This window comes from Ovis aries, chromosome 1, assembly GCF_016772045.2.
Source record: "Ovis aries strain OAR_USU_Benz2616 breed Rambouillet chromosome 1, ARS-UI_Ramb_v3.0, whole genome shotgun sequence".
NCBI classification, from domain to species: domain Eukaryota; kingdom Metazoa; phylum Chordata; class Mammalia; order Artiodactyla; family Bovidae; genus Ovis; species Ovis aries.
In genome coordinates this window covers 17,259,514-17,278,568 of record NC_056054.1, presented here as the reverse complement: position 1 = coordinate 17,278,568, position 19,055 = coordinate 17,259,514, and the positions used below count along the sequence as shown (strand labels likewise).

Here is a 19,055-nt window from a genome sequence, read left to right as displayed (position 1 = left end):
AGCCATGGAGAAAAGAGGGTGCTGTCTTTTCCTGTAGAGCCAAATCATAGCAAGGTGGACCTCACTGGACTTTTTTCATATAACTTTAGAGTTAATGCATACTTGCAATATATATTGTTCTGCAAACTTCAAGAAGTTAGACCTGAGGTAAAGGAGGTCTGGTGCGCTGGCCGAGGAAGGGGCAGAATGAGCCAATAATCCTCTAGTACACCAGCTGGAGGTGGAAAGTCCAGAGGCAGTGCCGTGAGCGTGACTTTTAGTGGGCCTGAGTTCTCTATGACGTGCCACTTTAGGGTTCCATACAGTTCTCTTTATTTCTATTCAATTTGGATTTTAGAATATGAAATGTCCTTTGAATATCTTCAGTTTAATATTTTTAGAGCTTAGGGGAAAAAAAACACACATAATGAGATCCTAGAGGCCAAATGATGCCCTCAAGATGCCAATGTGTCTAATCTCTAAACAAAGCAAAAGGCAGAAGTTTTAACTGTGAAAAAAAAAAAATCCTACACATAAATGGGGCAACAGGATTGCCCTGCCGTCAGCTCTGCTCTACAGAGCCAGAGTCTATAAACGTAAGAATCCCGTTAGTAAGCCCCACCTTACCACTGGAGTTATTATATTCAGGCAGGACAAGGTGGAGGCTACACCAATTCTGAAGGGTTTCATTCATTTCTAAGGGACAAACCTTAGTGCACCAGGTCACACAGCTGGTAACAGAACTAGAACTCAAACCCAGCCCAAGTTTAGCTTGGAAGAAAAAGCTGTTCTGTATGACACAGACAACTATTGTCACCAAGGGATTCAGAATCCTGAACAAAGAGGAAGAAGTACAGGCCACTGGCCCTACTGTGGGTTGCTCTGGTTCAAGGCCACATGTACCTAGCACTGCACAACACAGACACAAAGAAAGACTTAGTGAGGGGAAGGCAAGCTTTGGCCCACCATGCTGGCAGAAACCCCACAGAGGCCCGTGGGAGTGGCTGTTTTAATATCTTCAGTGCTGCGGCCTAAGACATGCTGCCTTGCCCCACAGAGCATCTGGAAAGAAGATGTAGGAGAGTGACCACGTCAGGCAGTAAAAAGCAGTTATCGAGAATGGACACAAAAACAGCATGATGACACCTAGAAGAAAGAAAAAGGCAAACACTCAATTCTTATGAAGCTGTCTTATGTGTATTTTCTACCCTCTAAGTCCAATCCCCATCTTTCCAGCCTTCAGTTTTTACTCACACTAAAAAACCATTGGCACATGAGCCTTACCTTTATGAAGCTTGTGTAACTAGATAATTACAATCTAATGCAATCTCTATTTCTTTGCATTGTTCACTTAAGGCTTTCTTATCTCTCCTTGCTATTCTCTGGAATTCTGAAAGTGAAAGTGTTAATTGCTCAATTGTGTCTGACTTGTTACATACAACCCCATGGACTCTATAGCCCACCAGGCTCCCTTGTCCATGGAATTCCCCAGGCAAGAATAGTAGAGTGGGTAGCTATTCCTGTCTCCATGGGATCTTCCCAACCCAGGGATCAAAGCCAGGTCCCCTGCATTGCAGGCAGATTCTTTACTATCTGAGCCACCAGGGAAGCTCTGACTATTGAATATTCATTGGAAGGACTGATGCTGAAGCTGAAGTTCCCATACTTTGGCCCCCTAATGCGAAGAGCAGCTCATTGGAATAGACTGTGATGCTGGGAAAGATTGAGGGCAGGAGGAGAAGGGGGCGACAGTGGATAAGATGGTTGGATAGAATCACCAACTCAATGGACAAGTTTGAGCAAACTCCAGGAGATAGCAAAGGACAAGAAAACCTGGTGTGCTGCAGTCCATGGGGTCACAGAGTCAGACATGACTTAGCAATTGAACAACAACAATGCCATCTCAGATTCTGTGCTGTCAAATTCAGATCAGAAATCAGTCTTGCCAAGAATACATTTGAGTTGCCTGGATCTCTTGCTAGAAAAAGAAAAGGAAAAATGTATATTCATATTGTTTCAACTTTAACATGTGATAGGGGTCAATACAGTATTATACACATGTGGAAGAGTTAACGTAGCAGGCCTAAGACTGCTATCCTTAGAAAATCCTGCTTGCGAGGTGGGCCAAGAGCCTAGAATCTTGAATAATAAAGTTTCCTACACTAATAAAAACTGATGAGAGCAACTGGATATACAAGTGAGGTGGTTAATGCAGAACATTGATTTCCTTCTGTGGAAGTCTGGAATTTTGGTACTTGCTAGGCATGAGAAATACTGGACTGGAAGAAACACAAGCTGGAATCAAGATTGCCGGGAGAAATATCAATAACCTCAGATATGCAGATGACACCACCCTTATGGCAGAAAGTGAAGAGGAGCTAAAAAGCCTCTTGATGAAAGTGAAAGAGGAGGGTGAAAGAGTTGGCTTAAAGCTCAACATTCAGGAAACTAAGATCATGGCATCTGGTCCCATCACTTCATGGAAAATAGATGTGGAAACAGTGTCAGACTTTATTCTTGGGGGCTCCAAAATCACTGCAGATGGTGATTGCAGCCATGAAATTAAAATACACTTACTCCTTGGAAGAAAAGTTATGACTAACCTAGATAGCATATTCCAAAGCAGAGACATTATTTTGCCGACTAAGGTCCGTCTAGTCAAGGCTATGGTTTTTCCAGTGGTCATGTATGGATGTGAGAGTTGGACTGTAAAGAAAGCTGAGTGCTGAAGAACTGATGCTTTTGAACTGTGGTGTTGGAGAAGACTCTTGAGAGTCCCTTGGACTGCAAGCAGATCCAACCAGTCCATTCTGAAGGAGATCAGTCCTGGGATTTCTTTGGAGGAACTGATGCTGAAGCTGAAACTCCAGTACTTTGGCCACCTCATGCAAAGAGTTGACTCATTGGAAAAGACTCTGATGCTGGGAGGGATTGGGGGCATGAGGAGAAGGGGATGACAGAGGATGAGATGGCTGGATGGCATCACTGACTCGATGGACGTGAGTCTGAGTGAACTCCAGGAGGTGGTGATGGACAGGGAGGCCTGGCGTGCTGCGATTCATGGGGTCGCAAAGAGTCGGACACGGCTGAGAGACTGAACTGAACTGAGGCAGAGGGGAGGGGCTTCCCTAGTGGCTCAGTGGTAAAGAATCCGCCTGCCAACGCAGGAGACTTCAATCCCTGGGTTGGCAAAATCCCCTGGAGAAGGAATGGCAACCCACTCCAGTATTCTTGCCTAGGAAATCCCATGGACAGAGGAGCCTGGAGAGCTACAGTCTATGGGGGTCACAAGAGATGCACACGACTGAGCAACTAAACCACCGCCAGGCAGAGGGGACCTATGTGTCCAGCCCCTGTAAATGCCTTCAGCACTGAGTCTCTAAAGAGCTTCCTAGAAGATAGACCTTCACAAGCAGTGTCACAGTTCAGGCTGGAGAATTGTGTCCTGCGTGACTCCGCAGGGAGAGGATGCTTGGAAGCTTGCACCTGGTTCCCTCCAGACTTGGTTCCTTTCAAGTTTCCCTTGACTGATTTGGTTTATCCTTTTGCTATAACAAATCTGAGCTATATGTGTGACTTTCTGCAGAATCCTGTGAGTCCTCCTAGAGAAGCACTGACCCAGGGGTGGTCTTGAGGGAGCACCCCCCCTCCACTCCCGCAACACAATTTCAATCTCAGATTTACCACCAAAGGGCACCAACATTTGTGGAGATCTACTTTGCACTAGAGGCTTCCCAGGTGGCTCAGTGATAAAGAATCTGCCTGCCAATCCAGGAAACACGTGTTCGATCCCTGGGTCTGGAAGATCCCCTGAAGGAGGAAATGGCAACCCACTCCAGTATTCTTGCCTTGGAAATCCCATGGACAGAGGAGCCCAGTGGGCTACAGTCCATAGCGTCACAAAGAATTGTACATAATAGAGCTCAGGCACACTTTGCACTAGACGGTCTGCTGGGTAGGTTACAAAAAGTACTTTATGCGCATTTCAGAATTACCCTGTGATTTAGGATTAAGTCTGTTTTTCAGATAAGGAAACAAAGGGTATATAATTCAGACAAGGTCCTGATTCAATCCCTCATCTGCTTGGATCTTAAAAACTAGACACAGTCTGCTTCAGAAAGCTCAAATGGAGGGAGGGAGTGTATAGTCTATGGCATTTCCACGGGAGGAACCGGCATGTATTCCTCAAGAGAAATCAGAACATGGGACCTGAAAAAGACCACTTCTAAGGATAAGCAGCAGTTACAGAAAGGCATTCAGTTCAGTTCAGTTCAGTTCAGTCGCTCAGTCATGTCCGACTCTTTGTGACCCCATGAATCGCAGCACGCCAGGCCTCCCTGTCCATCACCATCTCCCGGAGTTCACTCAGACTCACGTCCATCGAGTCAGTGATGCCATCCAGCCATCTCATCCTCTGTCATCCCCTTCTCCTCATGCCCCCAATCCCTCCCAGCATCAGTCTTTTCCAGTGAGTCAAGTCTTCGCATGAGGAAGCCAAAGTACTGGAGTTTCAGCTTTAGCATCATTCCTTCCAAAGAAATCCCAGGGCTGATCTCCTTCAGAATGGACTGGTTGGATCTGCTTGCAGTCCAAGGGACTCTCAAGAGTCTTCTCCAACACCACAGTTCAAAAGCATCAATTCTTCGGCGCTCAGCCTTCTTCACAGTCCAACTCTCACATCCATACATGACTACTGGAAAAACCATAGCCTTGACTAGACGGACCTTAGTCGGCAAAGTAATGTCTCTGCTTTTGAATATGCTATCTAGGTTGGTCATAAGTTTTCGGACTACTACATCTAGAGAACAGTCATTGATTTGTTGAGTTAATGAGATAATATTTTAAACCAAAGTTGTCCTGAAAAAAGGTCTCAGTAGCCATAGAGCAGTTCCTCAGATGTACAGAGCTCTTGCTGGGGGAGAAGGCAACTTGGTCTAAAAAGATGACTGGCTGTCCTCCAATAGCCACAGCAGGTATTTTGAAATCTATCCAGCAGGGCTTCAGTATCAACTGGTATCAGGTTTTGAGGTGCAGTCTCCCCCTTTACCCACACAGCACAGACAACCCATGGAAGGCTGTCAAGTGTGCCATCTATTTTGAGAAGAGGGGATCAATGGTGTCTACAAAGAACACTGTGGGAAACACTGCTGCAATGAAATAAGAGAAGGGCTAGTGAAGGGAAGAAGGGGGCTAAGAAATTTCCATTTACAGGACACATCTGTGCCAGAGGATTTATATACATTACCTCATTTAATCTCAAGAATCTTGCAAGGTAGGGATTATCAGCTTCGTCTTAGAGATGAAGAAAACTGCAGCAGGCTCAAATTCAGGAAACTAATATGTGCTGAAGTTAGAACTTGAACTCAGGTCTGTTTAGCTCCAAACCAGGTGTCTTCTCCCCTCATTGTGCCTCTGCCAACTGGGACACAGGAGGAGCCAGCACTTGGAACTTGGACAGGGCTGTGAGTGCTAATGCTACAGAAGAAAGGGCGTGAGCTTAAAGGGGAGAGTCAGGATGGAACCCAGGACCTTCAAATAACCAAAAGTGAAAGTGTCAGTTACCCAGTCATGTCTGACTCTTTGCATCCGCATGGACTGCAGCCTGCCAGGTTCTTCTGTCCATGGGATTCTCCAGGCAAGAATACTGGAATGGTTGCCATGCCCTCCTCCAGACTCAAGGATTGAACCTGGGTCTCATGTATTGCAGGAAAATTCTTTATCATCTGAGCCACCACTTCAAACCAAGTGGACCCACATAGAAACTAACCATAGATGTCATCCTGTTTACATGAGCGCATTTCAAAAGAAGAAAAATCGGTGTTCCTTGAAGAAGACCATCAGTCGGGGAAATCTTAGGGAGACATCTTCCAGGGCCCCAGTGTGACCAGGGCCTCGGGACCTGGCACCCTTTACTCAATTGCGATAGCCCAGAACCTGCTTCCTCAGTATCAGCTGTACGGTATTTCCAACACTCACGTCACATCGCTTCATCTTTACCCCCACCACTACCTTTCATGTGATAAAAAGCTGGTTTTCCTACTTCCATTCTGAGTCTCCTACAGTCTATTCTCCACATTACAGTCAAAGTGAACATGTAAAACTGCTGCTCAGAAATCCCTTCAGAGACTTCTCATTTGCCTCCAGGATCCAGTCCCCAATCCCGCCCAGTCTGCTCGCTTCACTGGCCTCAGTCAGTTGCCAGCCCTCTCTCAGCAAGTTCAGCCACACTGCTGCTCAAATGCATCTGGCTGCTCCTTGCCTCAGAGCACTCACAAAGCTCTGCTTCATTTTCTGAACCACCCCTCCCACTGCTTGGCAAATCATCTTGTAGTTTTCATGTGTTTTTAATTTTTTCCAGTTTTATTGAGATATCACTGACATATAACTTGCTATTAGTCCAAGATATATCAACAACTTTGACATTTGTGTATATTGCAACATAATAACCATAATAAATTTAGTTAGTATCCATCACCTCACAAAGTTACAAATTTTTTTTCTTGTGATGAGAACTTTTAAGATCTACTATCTTAGCAACTTTCAAATAGACAATACAGTATTGTAGACACCATGGTGTACATTACATGCACAGAATTTATTTATCTTGTAACTGGGGTTTTTACCTTTTGACCAATTTCACCCAGGTTTCGTTCCCTCTAGGCATTCCCATCTAAATTAGGTCATCCTCTGATACCCTCTGAGATGCCATTATCATGGCAGTGAGCAGCAATGATAATAAATGATCACTAGTGACGTTAAGAGCAATACATTTCACTTACCTCCCAGATAGACCATTTTTTTCCAGCTCTCAGACTCCAGGATTTCATCATGTGGGTAGTAGCTCTGGTCCATCATGAACAGAATCATGAGTGAGGCCATGCAAGAGAGAATGAACGTGTTGCCTTTGGTCAGGAGGGAGGTGGAAGCCAAAACACAGGAAGCATAGGGGCAGGGTAGACCCTTGTATGTGAAAGGAATGCCTGCAGGGAAAGAAAAGATGGGGTTAGCTGCTTCCCACTGCTCTAAAGCATCCCCAGGAGGAAGCCCTTCTCTCTTTGGGTCTTCCCTACCCCATTTTCCAAATTCCTTCACTCTCAGAGCAGCGGCCAGCTGTAAAGAACTTAGTTATTCAGAGATGACGTGTGGGTTTTGCACTGGATCCCCAAGGTAAAGCAGGCAAATAGGACCAGGCCTGTGCCCTGGCACCTAGGAAGCCTCTGTAGAAGATGCCTTTGAGATATTTCTGTCTGCCTCCGCAATCCCTTGCATTGTTACCTTAGGCTAGGCAATTACCCTCCCTGGAGTTCAGTTTCCCCATCTGTTTTGGGAAACTGGAGTATGACCTCTAGTTTTAGGGTCTGTGAAGCCATGTGCTCCATCCAAAGGTCACACAGCAAGAAAAAAGCACAGCTGGTTCAAGAACCAAGGGTTCCCGCCCCCTAGACCAGGGCTCAGCCAAGGCAACCTGAAACCTCCAGTGGGCCTGCAGCAGGAGAGAGAAGGAAGGAACAATCTCCATGAAAGGAAGGAGAGGAGTCAGTTACTGCTCCCGGGTTTCTGACATCTACCCTCAGCCATAAGTCTGGTTTCCACTCACCTGTCGAATAAAAACAGAGGCGGAATGAAATAGCTAACACATAGATGATGGCCAGTAACCCATTCAGAGGTCCATCCACGCCTAGAAGCAGGGCTGAGGCCAGGCCGAAGGTGGTGAAGACTGCGAAGTCATTCAGTTCGGTTCCTGCTCCAGAAGGCCAAAGTTAGAGGAACTTCCGCTCACATGTCTTGTATCTTAGTCCCCTCTGCTGGGGGAGCTGGAGTGGTGACAAGCAGGATCCTGCTGTCAGGTCTCTGAGGGGCCGGGAGGCAATGCTGCTTCCTGGGGTGGTCTGCTAATCCAAAGACTAGGGTCTCCTTCTGGCTCTGCCTCAAGCTGACCATGTGGCCTTAGGCAAGTCTTGCTCTGTCTAGGTCTTAGTTTTCCTGTCCTTCAACATGCGAGGGTTGGACCACAATTGGAAACAAATTAATGATATGGAACCCTTTTTTTTTTTCAAGCAAAATCTTACTTGGGAATATTTTATTATATTTTAAGTGAGTTGCTCTGCTTGGGGTATTTTTCATTTCTCCACACCTCCATTGCCAAAACCACAGCTCCCACTCCCAGATCCACCCTGAGAGGGAGACAGGGCAGATAAGCCAAGTCAAGGCCAGAAGGGCAGCCAGAGACCCACAGGTGAACCAGCAGAGCAGCCAGATCTAGGCTGCGGGGCTCATAGACTCCTGTTCTAGGGCTGCTTTGGCTACACTCAGAGGGACTGAACAGGGGTGGTGACTGCCGGAAGCCTGCTGGATATTACAGGATGGCGGAGCTGACTGGAATGGGTGCTCCTGGGGTCAGGGATGATGAATCTGAGGCCTGGACTCACCGGATTTGGAGCAGATGTTCAGGTGTCTGGTCGCTGACCCGATAGCCATGTCTAATAGAAAGCTGACCAAAACCATCCAGGAGGCGCAGGAGCATTTCCTAAAGTGCAGGACCACAGGCCAAACAGGACAGCTCTCTCGTAGTATCAAAGAGACTCCACCCCTACCCACCCCCAACTAAACCAATATGCTTCCTGTGCTAGCCAGCACACATATACACACTCCTACATGCTCCCTAACTCACATCCTTTCTGATCTGTGCTGCCTCACACACCACACACACATACACACACACAGACTTACATCCCCTTCATACTCTCAACCCACATATTCTCAACCCACATTCTCAAAGGGCTGCCCTCTATAGGTAATCATTAAGAAACAAGGTCCCTTCCAATTCTAAATTCCAGGCGTATTTGATGGCAAGGGAGATCCTAGGTCCTAGCCCAGCCTCCACAACCATCTCACTGTGGCCTCTGTTCCTCCATCTGTAAAATGAAAGGTTTGTATCAAATGATTTCTTTAACAGATACAAGGCTATTTAGATTATCTATTTCTCCAATGTGAGTTTTGTATCTTTGAAGAAGTTAATCTGTTTCATCTTAGGCTATCGAGTCTGTGGACACAGAGTTGTTCACAATATTCCTTTATTATACTTTTAATGTCCATGTAATGATTCCTCATTTTTTATTTCTGATATTTGTAATTTGTATCTTCTCTTTTTCTTGGATAGCCTGGCTAGAGGTTTATCAATTATATTGATCTTTTCAAAGAACTAGATTTTGGTTTCATTGATTTTCTTTATTGACTTCTTGTTTTCAATTTCATTGATTTCTATCCTAATTTTTATTATTTCTTTCCTTCTGCTTACTATGGATTTAATTTGCTCTTTTTTTTTCTAGTTTCCTAAGATGGAGGCCTACGTAATTGATTTTAGATCCTCCTTCTTTTCAGTTTTTTCAAAGACTTTATTTTTTTGGGAAATTTTAGGTTTACAACAAAATTGAGAATAATGCAGAGATCATTACCCTTGTTCTCACATATGCATAGCCTCTCCCATTATCCATATCGTTACAGAATGATACATTCTGGCCTTGGTATATACCAAAAGTGACCCTACACTGACACATTGCAATCACTCAAAGTCCATAATTTACCTTAGGGTTCATTCTTGGTGTTACATTCTATGGTTCTGGGCAAAAGTTTAATGGCATATATCCATCATTATAACATCATACAGCGTATTTTCACTGTCCTAAAAGTCCTTTGTGCTCTACCTATTTATGTCCTCCCCAACCCTCCTGACAACTATGACCTTTTTATTGTCTCCATATTTTTGGAGACATATTTCCTCCATATTTCCTTTTCCAGAATGTCGTGTAGTAGAGGTCATATAATCTGTAGGCTTTTTAGATTGGCCTCTTTCACTTGGTTATATGCATTTAATGTTCCTCCATGTCTTCTTAGGGCTTAATAGCTCATTTGTTTTTAAGACTGAGAGGGATAGTCCATTGTCTGGATGTACCACGATTTATTTATTCATTCATCTGCTGAAGGATACCATTGTTTTTTTTTTTTTTCTGAAGGATACCTTTGTTACTTTTAAGTTTTGGCAGTTAAGAGTAAAATATCACAATCATCTAAGCACAGGTTTTGAACATAGTTTTCAATTCATTTGCTTGATTGTACGGTAGGAATTGGGCTTCCCTGGTGGCTCAGAGGGTAAAGAATCTGCCTGGAATGCAGGAGACCTGGATTCAATCCCTGGGTCAGGAAGATCTCCTGAAAAAGGGAATGGCTACCCACTCCAGTATTCTTGCCTGGAGAATTCTGTGGACAGAGGACCCTAGCAGGCTACAGTCCATGGGGTTGCAACAAGTTGGACATGACTGAGCAACTAACACTGACATACTGACTCGTGGTAGGAGTATGCTTAGTTTTGTAAGAAGCCACCAAACTGTCTTCCAAAGGAGCTGTACCATTTTGCGGTTCCCATCAGCAATGAGTAGGTGCTCCTGTTGCGCCGCATCTTCAGAAGCATTTGTTATTGTCAGTGTTCTGGATTCTAGTCATTTTAATAGGTGTGTAGTAATATCTCATTGTTATTTAATTTGCATTCCCATGACGACATTTGATGGGTATCTTTTCATGTGCTTAAATGCCATCTGTATATCTTCTTTGGTGAGGTGTCTGTTAAATTCTAGGGCCCTTTTCAAATTGAATTGTTTTCTTATTGATGAATTTTAAGCTTTGTATATTTTGGACTATAGTTCTTTATCAAACGTATCCTTTGTAAATATTTTCTCCCAGTCTGTGGCTTGTTTTCTAGTTCTCTTGACATAGACTTTGGCAGAGCAGATTTCTTTTCTAATATATGCATACAATGTATACATTTCCCTTTAAGTACTGCATTCACTGCATCTCACACATTTTGATAAGTTGTATTTTCACTTTCATTTAGTTCAAAATATTTTTTAATTTCTCCTGAGACTTCTTTGTCTATGTATTATTTAGAAATGAGTTAACCTCCATGTATTTTGGAATTTTCTAGTTATCTTTCTGTTCTTTCTAGTTGAACTCCATATGGTCTAAGAGCATACTTCGTATGATTTATATTTTTTCAAATTTGTTAAAGTATGTCTTACAGGCCAGAATGTGGTCTATCTGGGTGAGCTTGAGAATAACATGTATTCGGCTATTGTTGGATCAAATATTATATAAAATATCAATTAGATCCAGTGGGTCAAGGGTGCTATTCAACTATATCCTTACTGATTTTCTGCCTGCTAAACATCCAATTATGGTAATAGATCCATAACATTCTGCTTGTAGTTCTATTAGTTTTCATCTCATGTATTTTTGACACTCTAAATGATTTCCAAGGTATCTTTCATACCCTTCCTTCAGGGATTCCTGCTTTTTGGCTGTGCGTTGCAGTGCACAGGCTTTCTCTAGTTGTGGTACACAGTGACAAGCAGGCTCAGTAACTGTGGGGAGCTGACTTCTCTAGTCGCGGCACATCAGCCTAGTTGCCCCACGGCATGAGGGATCTTAGTTCCCAGACCAGGGATCAAACCCACATCCCTTGCATTGGAAGGTGGATTCTTAACCACTGGACCACCAGGGAAATCCCACCTTCAAGGATTCTGTGTTTCTCTCCAGCACATGCTCCCAGACCCCGTCTGAAAGCAGCTATAACAATCTCAGGCCAACTTGCCCTAGGAGGCCACACCCAAGTCGCCGTACTGACTGCAGTGCTTGGGTGGCCCAGCAAAAGCAGAGAGCCTGACCCTAGACCTCAGCAGTCCTAAAACAACCTTAGAATTTCCTTTGTTTAGACCCATATTTATGTGTCTAGAGGGGCTTCCCTGGTGGCTGAGCAGGTAAAGAATCCCCCTGTAATGCAGGAGACCTGGGTTCGATTCCGGGGTTGGGAAGATCCCCTAGAGAAGGAAAAGACTACCCACTCCAGTATTCAGGCCTGGAGAATTCCATGGAGTAAACAGTCCATAGGGTTGCAAAGAGTCAGACACAACTGAGCAACTTTCACTACACTATGTGTCTAAAGGGAATTGGGCCCACCATTATGGCCTTAAATACTACATTCCCAGAAGATTAGGTTGAACTAAGAAGATAGAGTTTCTGCTGCAGGTATATCCCAATTTATGAGAACCCCCAAACCTAGATTTAGAGAATTTTCAAACTGGAAGGGAACTTAAACATCATTAGGTAAAACCATCTTACTTTATGGATGAGAAACAGATCCAGAGAAGTTATTTGCTAATGGTTAAGTCTCCATGAAGAGATTATCTTTAAACCTCTGATTTCACAAAGGCATTGAAATACAATTCAATTCATAGAAATATAATTTGCTTACAATTTGGTGGGGGGGGACCCATACTCATGTCTCAGACTTTCCAGAACAGTTAACTTTAACTATTCTGCCAGGTCATATGCTGTAATTTAAGAATCAAAAAAATATTAATGGTAGCCTGCCTACCCAAGGATTGTGCAAAGGCTACAGGAATGGAATCTCTTGATTTTCTTATAGAAACCATTCTAGATTGCCATATCTGGAAAGATCTATAGAGATCATAGTTCCTTGTTTTACAGATGGAGAGGGACTCCCTGGCAGTCCAGAGGTTAAGACTATGTGCTCCCAATGCAAGGGACATGGGCTTGATCCTTGGTTGGAGAACTAAGACCCTGCATGCTGCACCAAAAAAAAAAAAAAAGGGTGGGAGAAACTGAGGTTCAAGATGTGACCTAGCCAAGGTTACATATCAGGTTGGTAGTTGAACTGAGGCTAGGATCTTCACCCCGCGACTCCTAACCCACTGCATTTTCTCCTGCCCTGAGTCAATCTGTATGCCTCAGTGCTTTGTTCTCTAGACAAACCCCTCCCTCCTTCATGCCACTGGCTCCAGCTCTTGGCTAAGAGCTTGCTGGGCCCCTAGACATACTTGCAGAAGCTGCAGAAGATGGAGAAGAGCCCCAGGATCATGTTGGCCAGGGATAAGGCATTGACAACATCCTTCCAGGTAAATTCATTCATCTGGGGGTGGCTCTGCTCTTTGGTCAGGAAGAAACTGCTGCACTCACCTGGGGCCCAGGAGAGAGGGTCATGGGGTTGCCAAGGTCAAAGAGTCCCAAAAGAATCTCTCAGGGACCAGGTACCTCCTGTTCCCCTAGACCCCACCCTAGAACTGCACCCTCCCAACATCATTTCACTGGCTGGAATGAAGAAGACTACAGGTTAATGGAGGAGACCCAGGAGGTGAGACAAAGGTGCTGAAGATGAATGCCTTGGAACGTTCAATAGCAAAATGAGTGAACCATAGCTATGAATCATGACCACAGCCTCCACCCGTCTCTGATACCTCTTGCTCTATAGCACAGACCTCTCTCCAGCCCATACAGTGACCTGCCTGGAACCCCCATGGCCCAGGGTCCAAGGGGTATGGGCCATTCCCCAATCTGAGAGATGAGCCCCTTGTCATAAAGACCTTCATCATAAATGAGCCTCCTTTATTTTTACATTACAAGGTAAGTAAGTGTTAAGTGTTAGTCGCTCAGTCGTGCCCGACTCTTTGCGACCCCATTTTTCAGGCAAGGATACTGGAGTGGGTTGCCATTTCCTTCTCCAGGGGATCTTCCCAACCCAGGGATCGAACCCTGGTCTCCTGCACTGCAGGCAGATTCTTTACCAACTGAGCTACAAGGGAAGACAAAGCTACTTTTAGTACTCTAGAGTGAGCCCACAGAAATCAAAACACTGGCAAGAGGTAACCCCCTCACCCCTAGAAGTGGCCCAGGAGGCGAGAGGCTGCCTGATGGGAGGGAAGCACAAAGGGCCTGCTACAGATCCAGGCTCCTTTGCCCCTCCAGCCACACTCCCTCCCTCAGAAGGAGAGGGTATGGCTGAGGTGCCTCAGGGTCCTAGTTCAGACAGCCCCCAGCAGCAGGCCCAGTACCAACAGCGGAAGAGATGAGAAACACGAAATGAAGACAGACAGCGCTGGATAGTTCACAGGACCCTTTCACCACATTCTCTTTCCTGATCCTGACAACCTGGGGAGATGCTACTGTAATTTTCCCCATTTCATGGTTGAGGAAACTGAGGTCCTGAGAAAAGGACATACTTGCTCACAGTCACATATTAGGTGAGTAGAATCAATCTCACCTGTTTGATTCTAAATCTGGTGCTTCTTACTAGGGGCGTGATCTCAGCAGGAGGAGGTCTTTGGGGCAGGGGGGTGATGAGGGAGCTCCGATGGCCAGCCCAGCGGGGCACCTACAGCCTTTCCACGCAGAAGCAGTCCCTGCCAGTCCTCCTCTCTCCCCCAGCCTCCTTTGGCAGCAGGGATCAGCTGGCCCTGGCCATTTTCACAGTCCCGCTCTGTCTGTGTTCACTCTGTGTTCACCAAATATGTGCACTCCTTACACATAAACTGCATTGTGAACCTTGCTTTTGGAGAAAGAGCCCCAGTGCTCTCTGAAAGAGGGAGGCCCCACCGGTTGTAAACACAGTACCCACATACAGAATCCTGCACTTGAGTACAATATACAAGTTCCAAGGTGTTTCCACATCTGTTTTCTCATTTAATCCCCACTTATTTTCGAGGTGAGGAAGCTGAGATTCTGCTTTCATATAGCCCCTCTGTACAGCCCCAGGCGTTTCTGGTCTGGGCAAGAGCTAGGACAAGTCATTGTCCTTTCCCATAAATACTGCCGCCAAGATGCAGAGGATGAGAAGGGGCCGGATTTGGAGTTTAGAGCTAAGAGTTTATCAGGCAGCACGGCAGAGCTAACTGCTCCCATAGGCCAGCTTTATTCACCAAGGGGTATCAGTAGCTATAATCCCAAAGCCACTGGGACTCCTGAGACCTTGTCATGCCAGATTCCCTCAAAACGTAAGATAGGAAGCAATGCTAGCCAGACAAATCTGGGATGGGAAGGGGAGCAAAGGACCAGAGTTATGTTCCCTCCCTGTCAACCCTTCCCTCCTGGTCTGTCCTGAGTCTCAGGGCTCAGCTGGCGAGACCAAACACCTCTGTTCCAGTCTAGCCTACTGTTGCCTGAAAGAGCAGCTTCCTAGCATCTCTGCTTCTCTGCAGAGATACCTGGGGTGTGTCCAAAAGTTACGAGACACACCTCATCTACACTGCTTCACTGTTTAATGAATGTTCAATTAATTGTCTACCAGATTATCTTGTTCATTCACAAAGCACACTCATCTCTGTGGTTTCCAATGGCCATGTGAGGTCTGCCAGGTAAAGCAGAGAAGACTCAGAGAGGGGAAGAACCTCGTTCAAGGTCACACTGGAAGTGGCAGAACAAGACTTCCAACTTCACCTTAAGGGTTCTTTTCTGTGTACTCTGCTGTCCACCAACCAACAGGACTGATCATTTTTTATTTGTTGTAAGCTCAGATCAAGCAAGGTGCTGAGGAAAGTCCTTGGTACCTGCCTAGACCATAGAGCTAACAGTCTATTCAGGAAAAGACTCATGCATGCGTGTGGAGACTTACAGACTATTCATGGTGATAACTCATCTTACAGGTGGAGAAACTGAGGTTTCAGGACAGTTGAACAATTTGTCCCAGTAAATGGCAGAGCCAGGATTGGAATTGGGCCTCCTCTTTCCCAATTAAAACCCATCTGCTGCATAATGCATAGGCTCCAGGTATGAAAGGATGTGGACCTGAGAGTAAGGGCTGGTGAAATTTAGAGGGAAAAAGAACAATCCATTCATTCAGCAAACGTTTGGTCTTGGGACAAAAAAGATTAAAACCTGGTCTTGTCTCTCAAAAACCTGGTCTGGCAGAGGCTTCAACCCTGCACAGAAAGGAAGAAGTGACAAGGCTGCTAAGGGAGCTTAGAGGAGGGGTCCTGCCTGTCAGGGGGCTCAGAGAAGGCTCCTCAGAGGAGGGGTCAGAGCCGAAGCCTTGCCCAGCAGTGGCCAGCAGGACTAGCCTGTGTCACTCCCCAGCTGCTTGGAGATCATCAGTGGCTCCCAGCACCCTCAAGATGGAGCTCAACTCCTTCATTTGGTATGCAAGTCCTTTCTGCATAGCCCCTTGACCCCTTCTCTGCCCGCTTCTTGTCTCAGGTTGGGTGGTGGTCCTCTTTGGGAAGCCTGGCACGCCCTCAAGTCTTGAGGTGCTCCTTCTCTGCACTGCCACACCTCCTTGCTCACCGTGTGACAGTTGGCACTCTGTATTGGCACCGCCTATGTAGTCTTCCTTCTCCAGTACAGGGAAAGGAACTTGAGTGCCGACCGAGATCCCCGGTGCCCAGCATGAGGCCTGACAATAGACGTTGTTTGGTGATTGTTAAATTAGTAGAGCACTCTGGTGCTTACCTGAGATCCTCTCCCTGCACTCAGTCACTCGAAGCCCGTCTAGTCTGTCCCATGAGAAGCCTTCTCAAACGAACAATCCAGCCTCTTCAACACACCCAAGCATCTACCTGACACTTACGATCTTCCATTTATTCATTTTAAAAACTGTGCTTGCTGATGCTTGCCCCGTGCCCAGCCTGCATGTTCTGGGCACACAGAGCACCCTTAGGAGGCTGGGAATCTGGTGGGGGAGGCAGATGTGTGCAGGGACAGTGAAGGCGGTGTGACGAGTGTTGTTGGACAAAGGTTCGTCAGGTTGCTGAGTGTGTCCAGGGAAGACTAAGTCTGTGAGGCGTGCAGGGGAAGGTGCCACCAACAGGAAATTTACGACTCTATAAGCATAAACAAAAGGGGTGGGCGGTAGCAGGGAGGGCAGGGCGGTAGCGAGGGTGGCTTCTTGGCAAAGGAAATTGCAAAAAGGAAAGCACAATGAGGAGGCTGGATCCCACGGAGAGCGGGGCACCTGGAGGCAGAGCCAGCAGGGAGGTCACCGTTGTGATAGCTGGTGTGAGCTTGCATTACCGCTGTGACTGGGCAGTACTGTTTAATTAGTAAGAGGGTGTAGGAGGGTGTCTTGCTCAGATGTGGGTTGCGAGTGGAGGGTGGTCTCAAGGGGAGAGGCTGAAGAAAAGGAAATCAGCCATGAGTCTGGTAAGGAGAAGGAGGTGAGCAAGCCGGAACGGCAAACTAGACTCGGGCTGCTACTGAAAGGAGCGAGGAGGGTTGCGTGTGACTCGGGGCTTTCTAGGGAAAGGCAAGGGCAACGGTGTGAGTTCTGTGCCCAGGAACCCAGCAGCATTGGTGCGAGAACGCTCCGAGTGACACTTCCCCACGGGCAGGCAGTGAGCCACGGGCACAGCCATTTGTGTGAGAAACGACCTGCCTCCCCGCAGCCACCCGACTCCACCCGCTCCCCTAGAGGCCAACAGCCCAACAGAGAACCGGCCTCCGTCCAAGCTGAAGACATCAGCGTGCTCCTCCTCGTCCCTCTCCCTCCGCTATTCCTCGCGCCCTGCGGGATGGCAGCAACGGCGAAGATGGCCAGGTGAAAAGATGGACGAGACCAAGCCGGGGCTGGGCGCCGATACCCCCGGACAGCTCTTTCCCCAAGCCCCCCACCCCCCACTCCCCACCCCCCACCCCCCGCCGTGATCACTGACAGCACGTGGAGGAGGCACGCGCTGCTGCGGATGCTTACCTGGGGACTAGACATTCTTAGATGGGGTGGGGGCCCACGCTACTCCCCCGCTTTCTGTGCGGTGGAGGGGCCAGCCAAGGCGAGCGGGAGTTGCCGACCTAAGCCTCTCACCCCTGGCTCTTAGCTCACAATCCCCAGGAGGCAGGGGAGGGGCAACAGGGCTTCAGTTGGCAGGAAGAGGGGCCTCATTTTGCAGGGGAGCCCGAGGTCTTGAAGCGGCGGCACGGGTTGGGGGTGGCAGAACGGAGGGATCTGGGAGGAGTGGACTAGTGTAACACGACTAATGTGCAAAGGCTCAGCAGGTGAAGAGACCAGCGTATGCACGGTGCATGGGAGGTAGGCGGGGAGTTGGGGGCAGGTAAAGCTGTAAAGGGCCCCTGAAATATAAGGCCCCTCCTCGTGGGCAGGGCTTCGGCTCTGCTTGGCTCACTGCTGTATCTTTGAGTCTGTACGAACGCTGGGCACAGTACCCTCCTGCCCCCAGCCTCAGTATTTGCTGGATCAATGAAAAGCTGAGTAATTTACACTCAGCCCTGAAAACTAGTACATTTTAAGTAGGGAAATGACAAGGTCAAGTTGATTTAGAAAGATTATCCTGGCAGCCATTGTGGAGGAAGGCTCTCTTAAACACCCCATGAGCTCGGGGGTGTGGTGCTGGAGCAAAGACATCTTACTGGACAGCAGCAGACAGGACCAAGTAGCCTGACCAGGAGCCCCTGTGAGAGGGAATGCCAAGACAGCAGAAGGCTGAGAGGGCGGAGGAAAGAGCCCTTCTGAGGTATCCAGGTTCCATAACTGGACGAGTATGTGCCACAGACACCTGTTAGTATTCCGGAGGATCCCAAGCACCACTTCTAATACCTGACCCACATTCTCTGACCTACCCTGTTGCTAAGCCACTGCAGCAAGAGCTTCCAGGGCCGCACAGGAGACTATGCAAGAGAAGGGGTGGAGTCAGGTCAGGTGACCCTTTGCCTCACCTGGCAGCCTGGAGACGGAGAATAGGATCTAGCCTGTCCTGAGTGGCTGCTAGCCACTGGGCACTGTGCTCAATGCTTTACAGACATTACAGTCATCTTACTGGATTTCCTCAAATGCCCCTAATGTTAGTATTAGCATTCCCATTCTCCAGAAGAGGAAATGGGCATTAGTCAATTTTACCATTACTAATTAGTGGTTCTAAGAACTGAACAGTTTGACACTAAAGTCATACCTAAGGCATTTGAGAAACTAAACTGGAGATCCAGGATGGAGACAAGTAAAGCTGTGCTACAAGTCTAAGCCCAAGTGTCAGGTCAGCTTCTTTATGTCATTTGTATTTCTCTTCATTTTCCCAGGCCACATGAATCATTGAAGTGGCAAAATAAAAACTGTTACATAATGATTATAATACTGGCCTTTCAACCAGATTTACATTCCAGCTCTAGCATTAACAGAGGTGTACATCTGAACAAGTTACTTTGGTTTCCTGAACCTATTTCCTAATCTGTAAAATGGGATTGCTGTGACAATAAGCTTATAATTTATATTAAATAAAAAATACAAATAA

At 46.7% G+C, this 19,055-nt stretch overlaps 1 protein-coding gene across 1 annotated transcript; it reads right to left on the bottom strand.

Moving 5' to 3' along the window:
* Nucleotides 1-288: 288 nt before the first annotated feature.
* On the bottom strand, nucleotides 289-17,635 carry TMEM269 (transmembrane protein 269). The gene is made up of 7 exons (XM_027970592.3): nucleotides 17,507-17,635; nucleotides 16,105-16,213; nucleotides 12,870-13,008; nucleotides 8,409-8,506; nucleotides 7,577-7,720; nucleotides 6,759-6,959; nucleotides 289-1,125 (listed from the first exon to the last, which is right to left on the bottom strand). The coding sequence occupies exons 1-7, from the start codon at nucleotides 17,519-17,521 to the stop codon at nucleotides 998-1,000; spliced, it is 834 nt and encodes a 277-aa protein (XP_027826393.3). The 5' UTR covers nucleotides 17,522-17,635; the 3' UTR covers nucleotides 289-997.
* Between the last annotated feature and the right edge of the window lie 1,420 nt (nucleotides 17,636-19,055).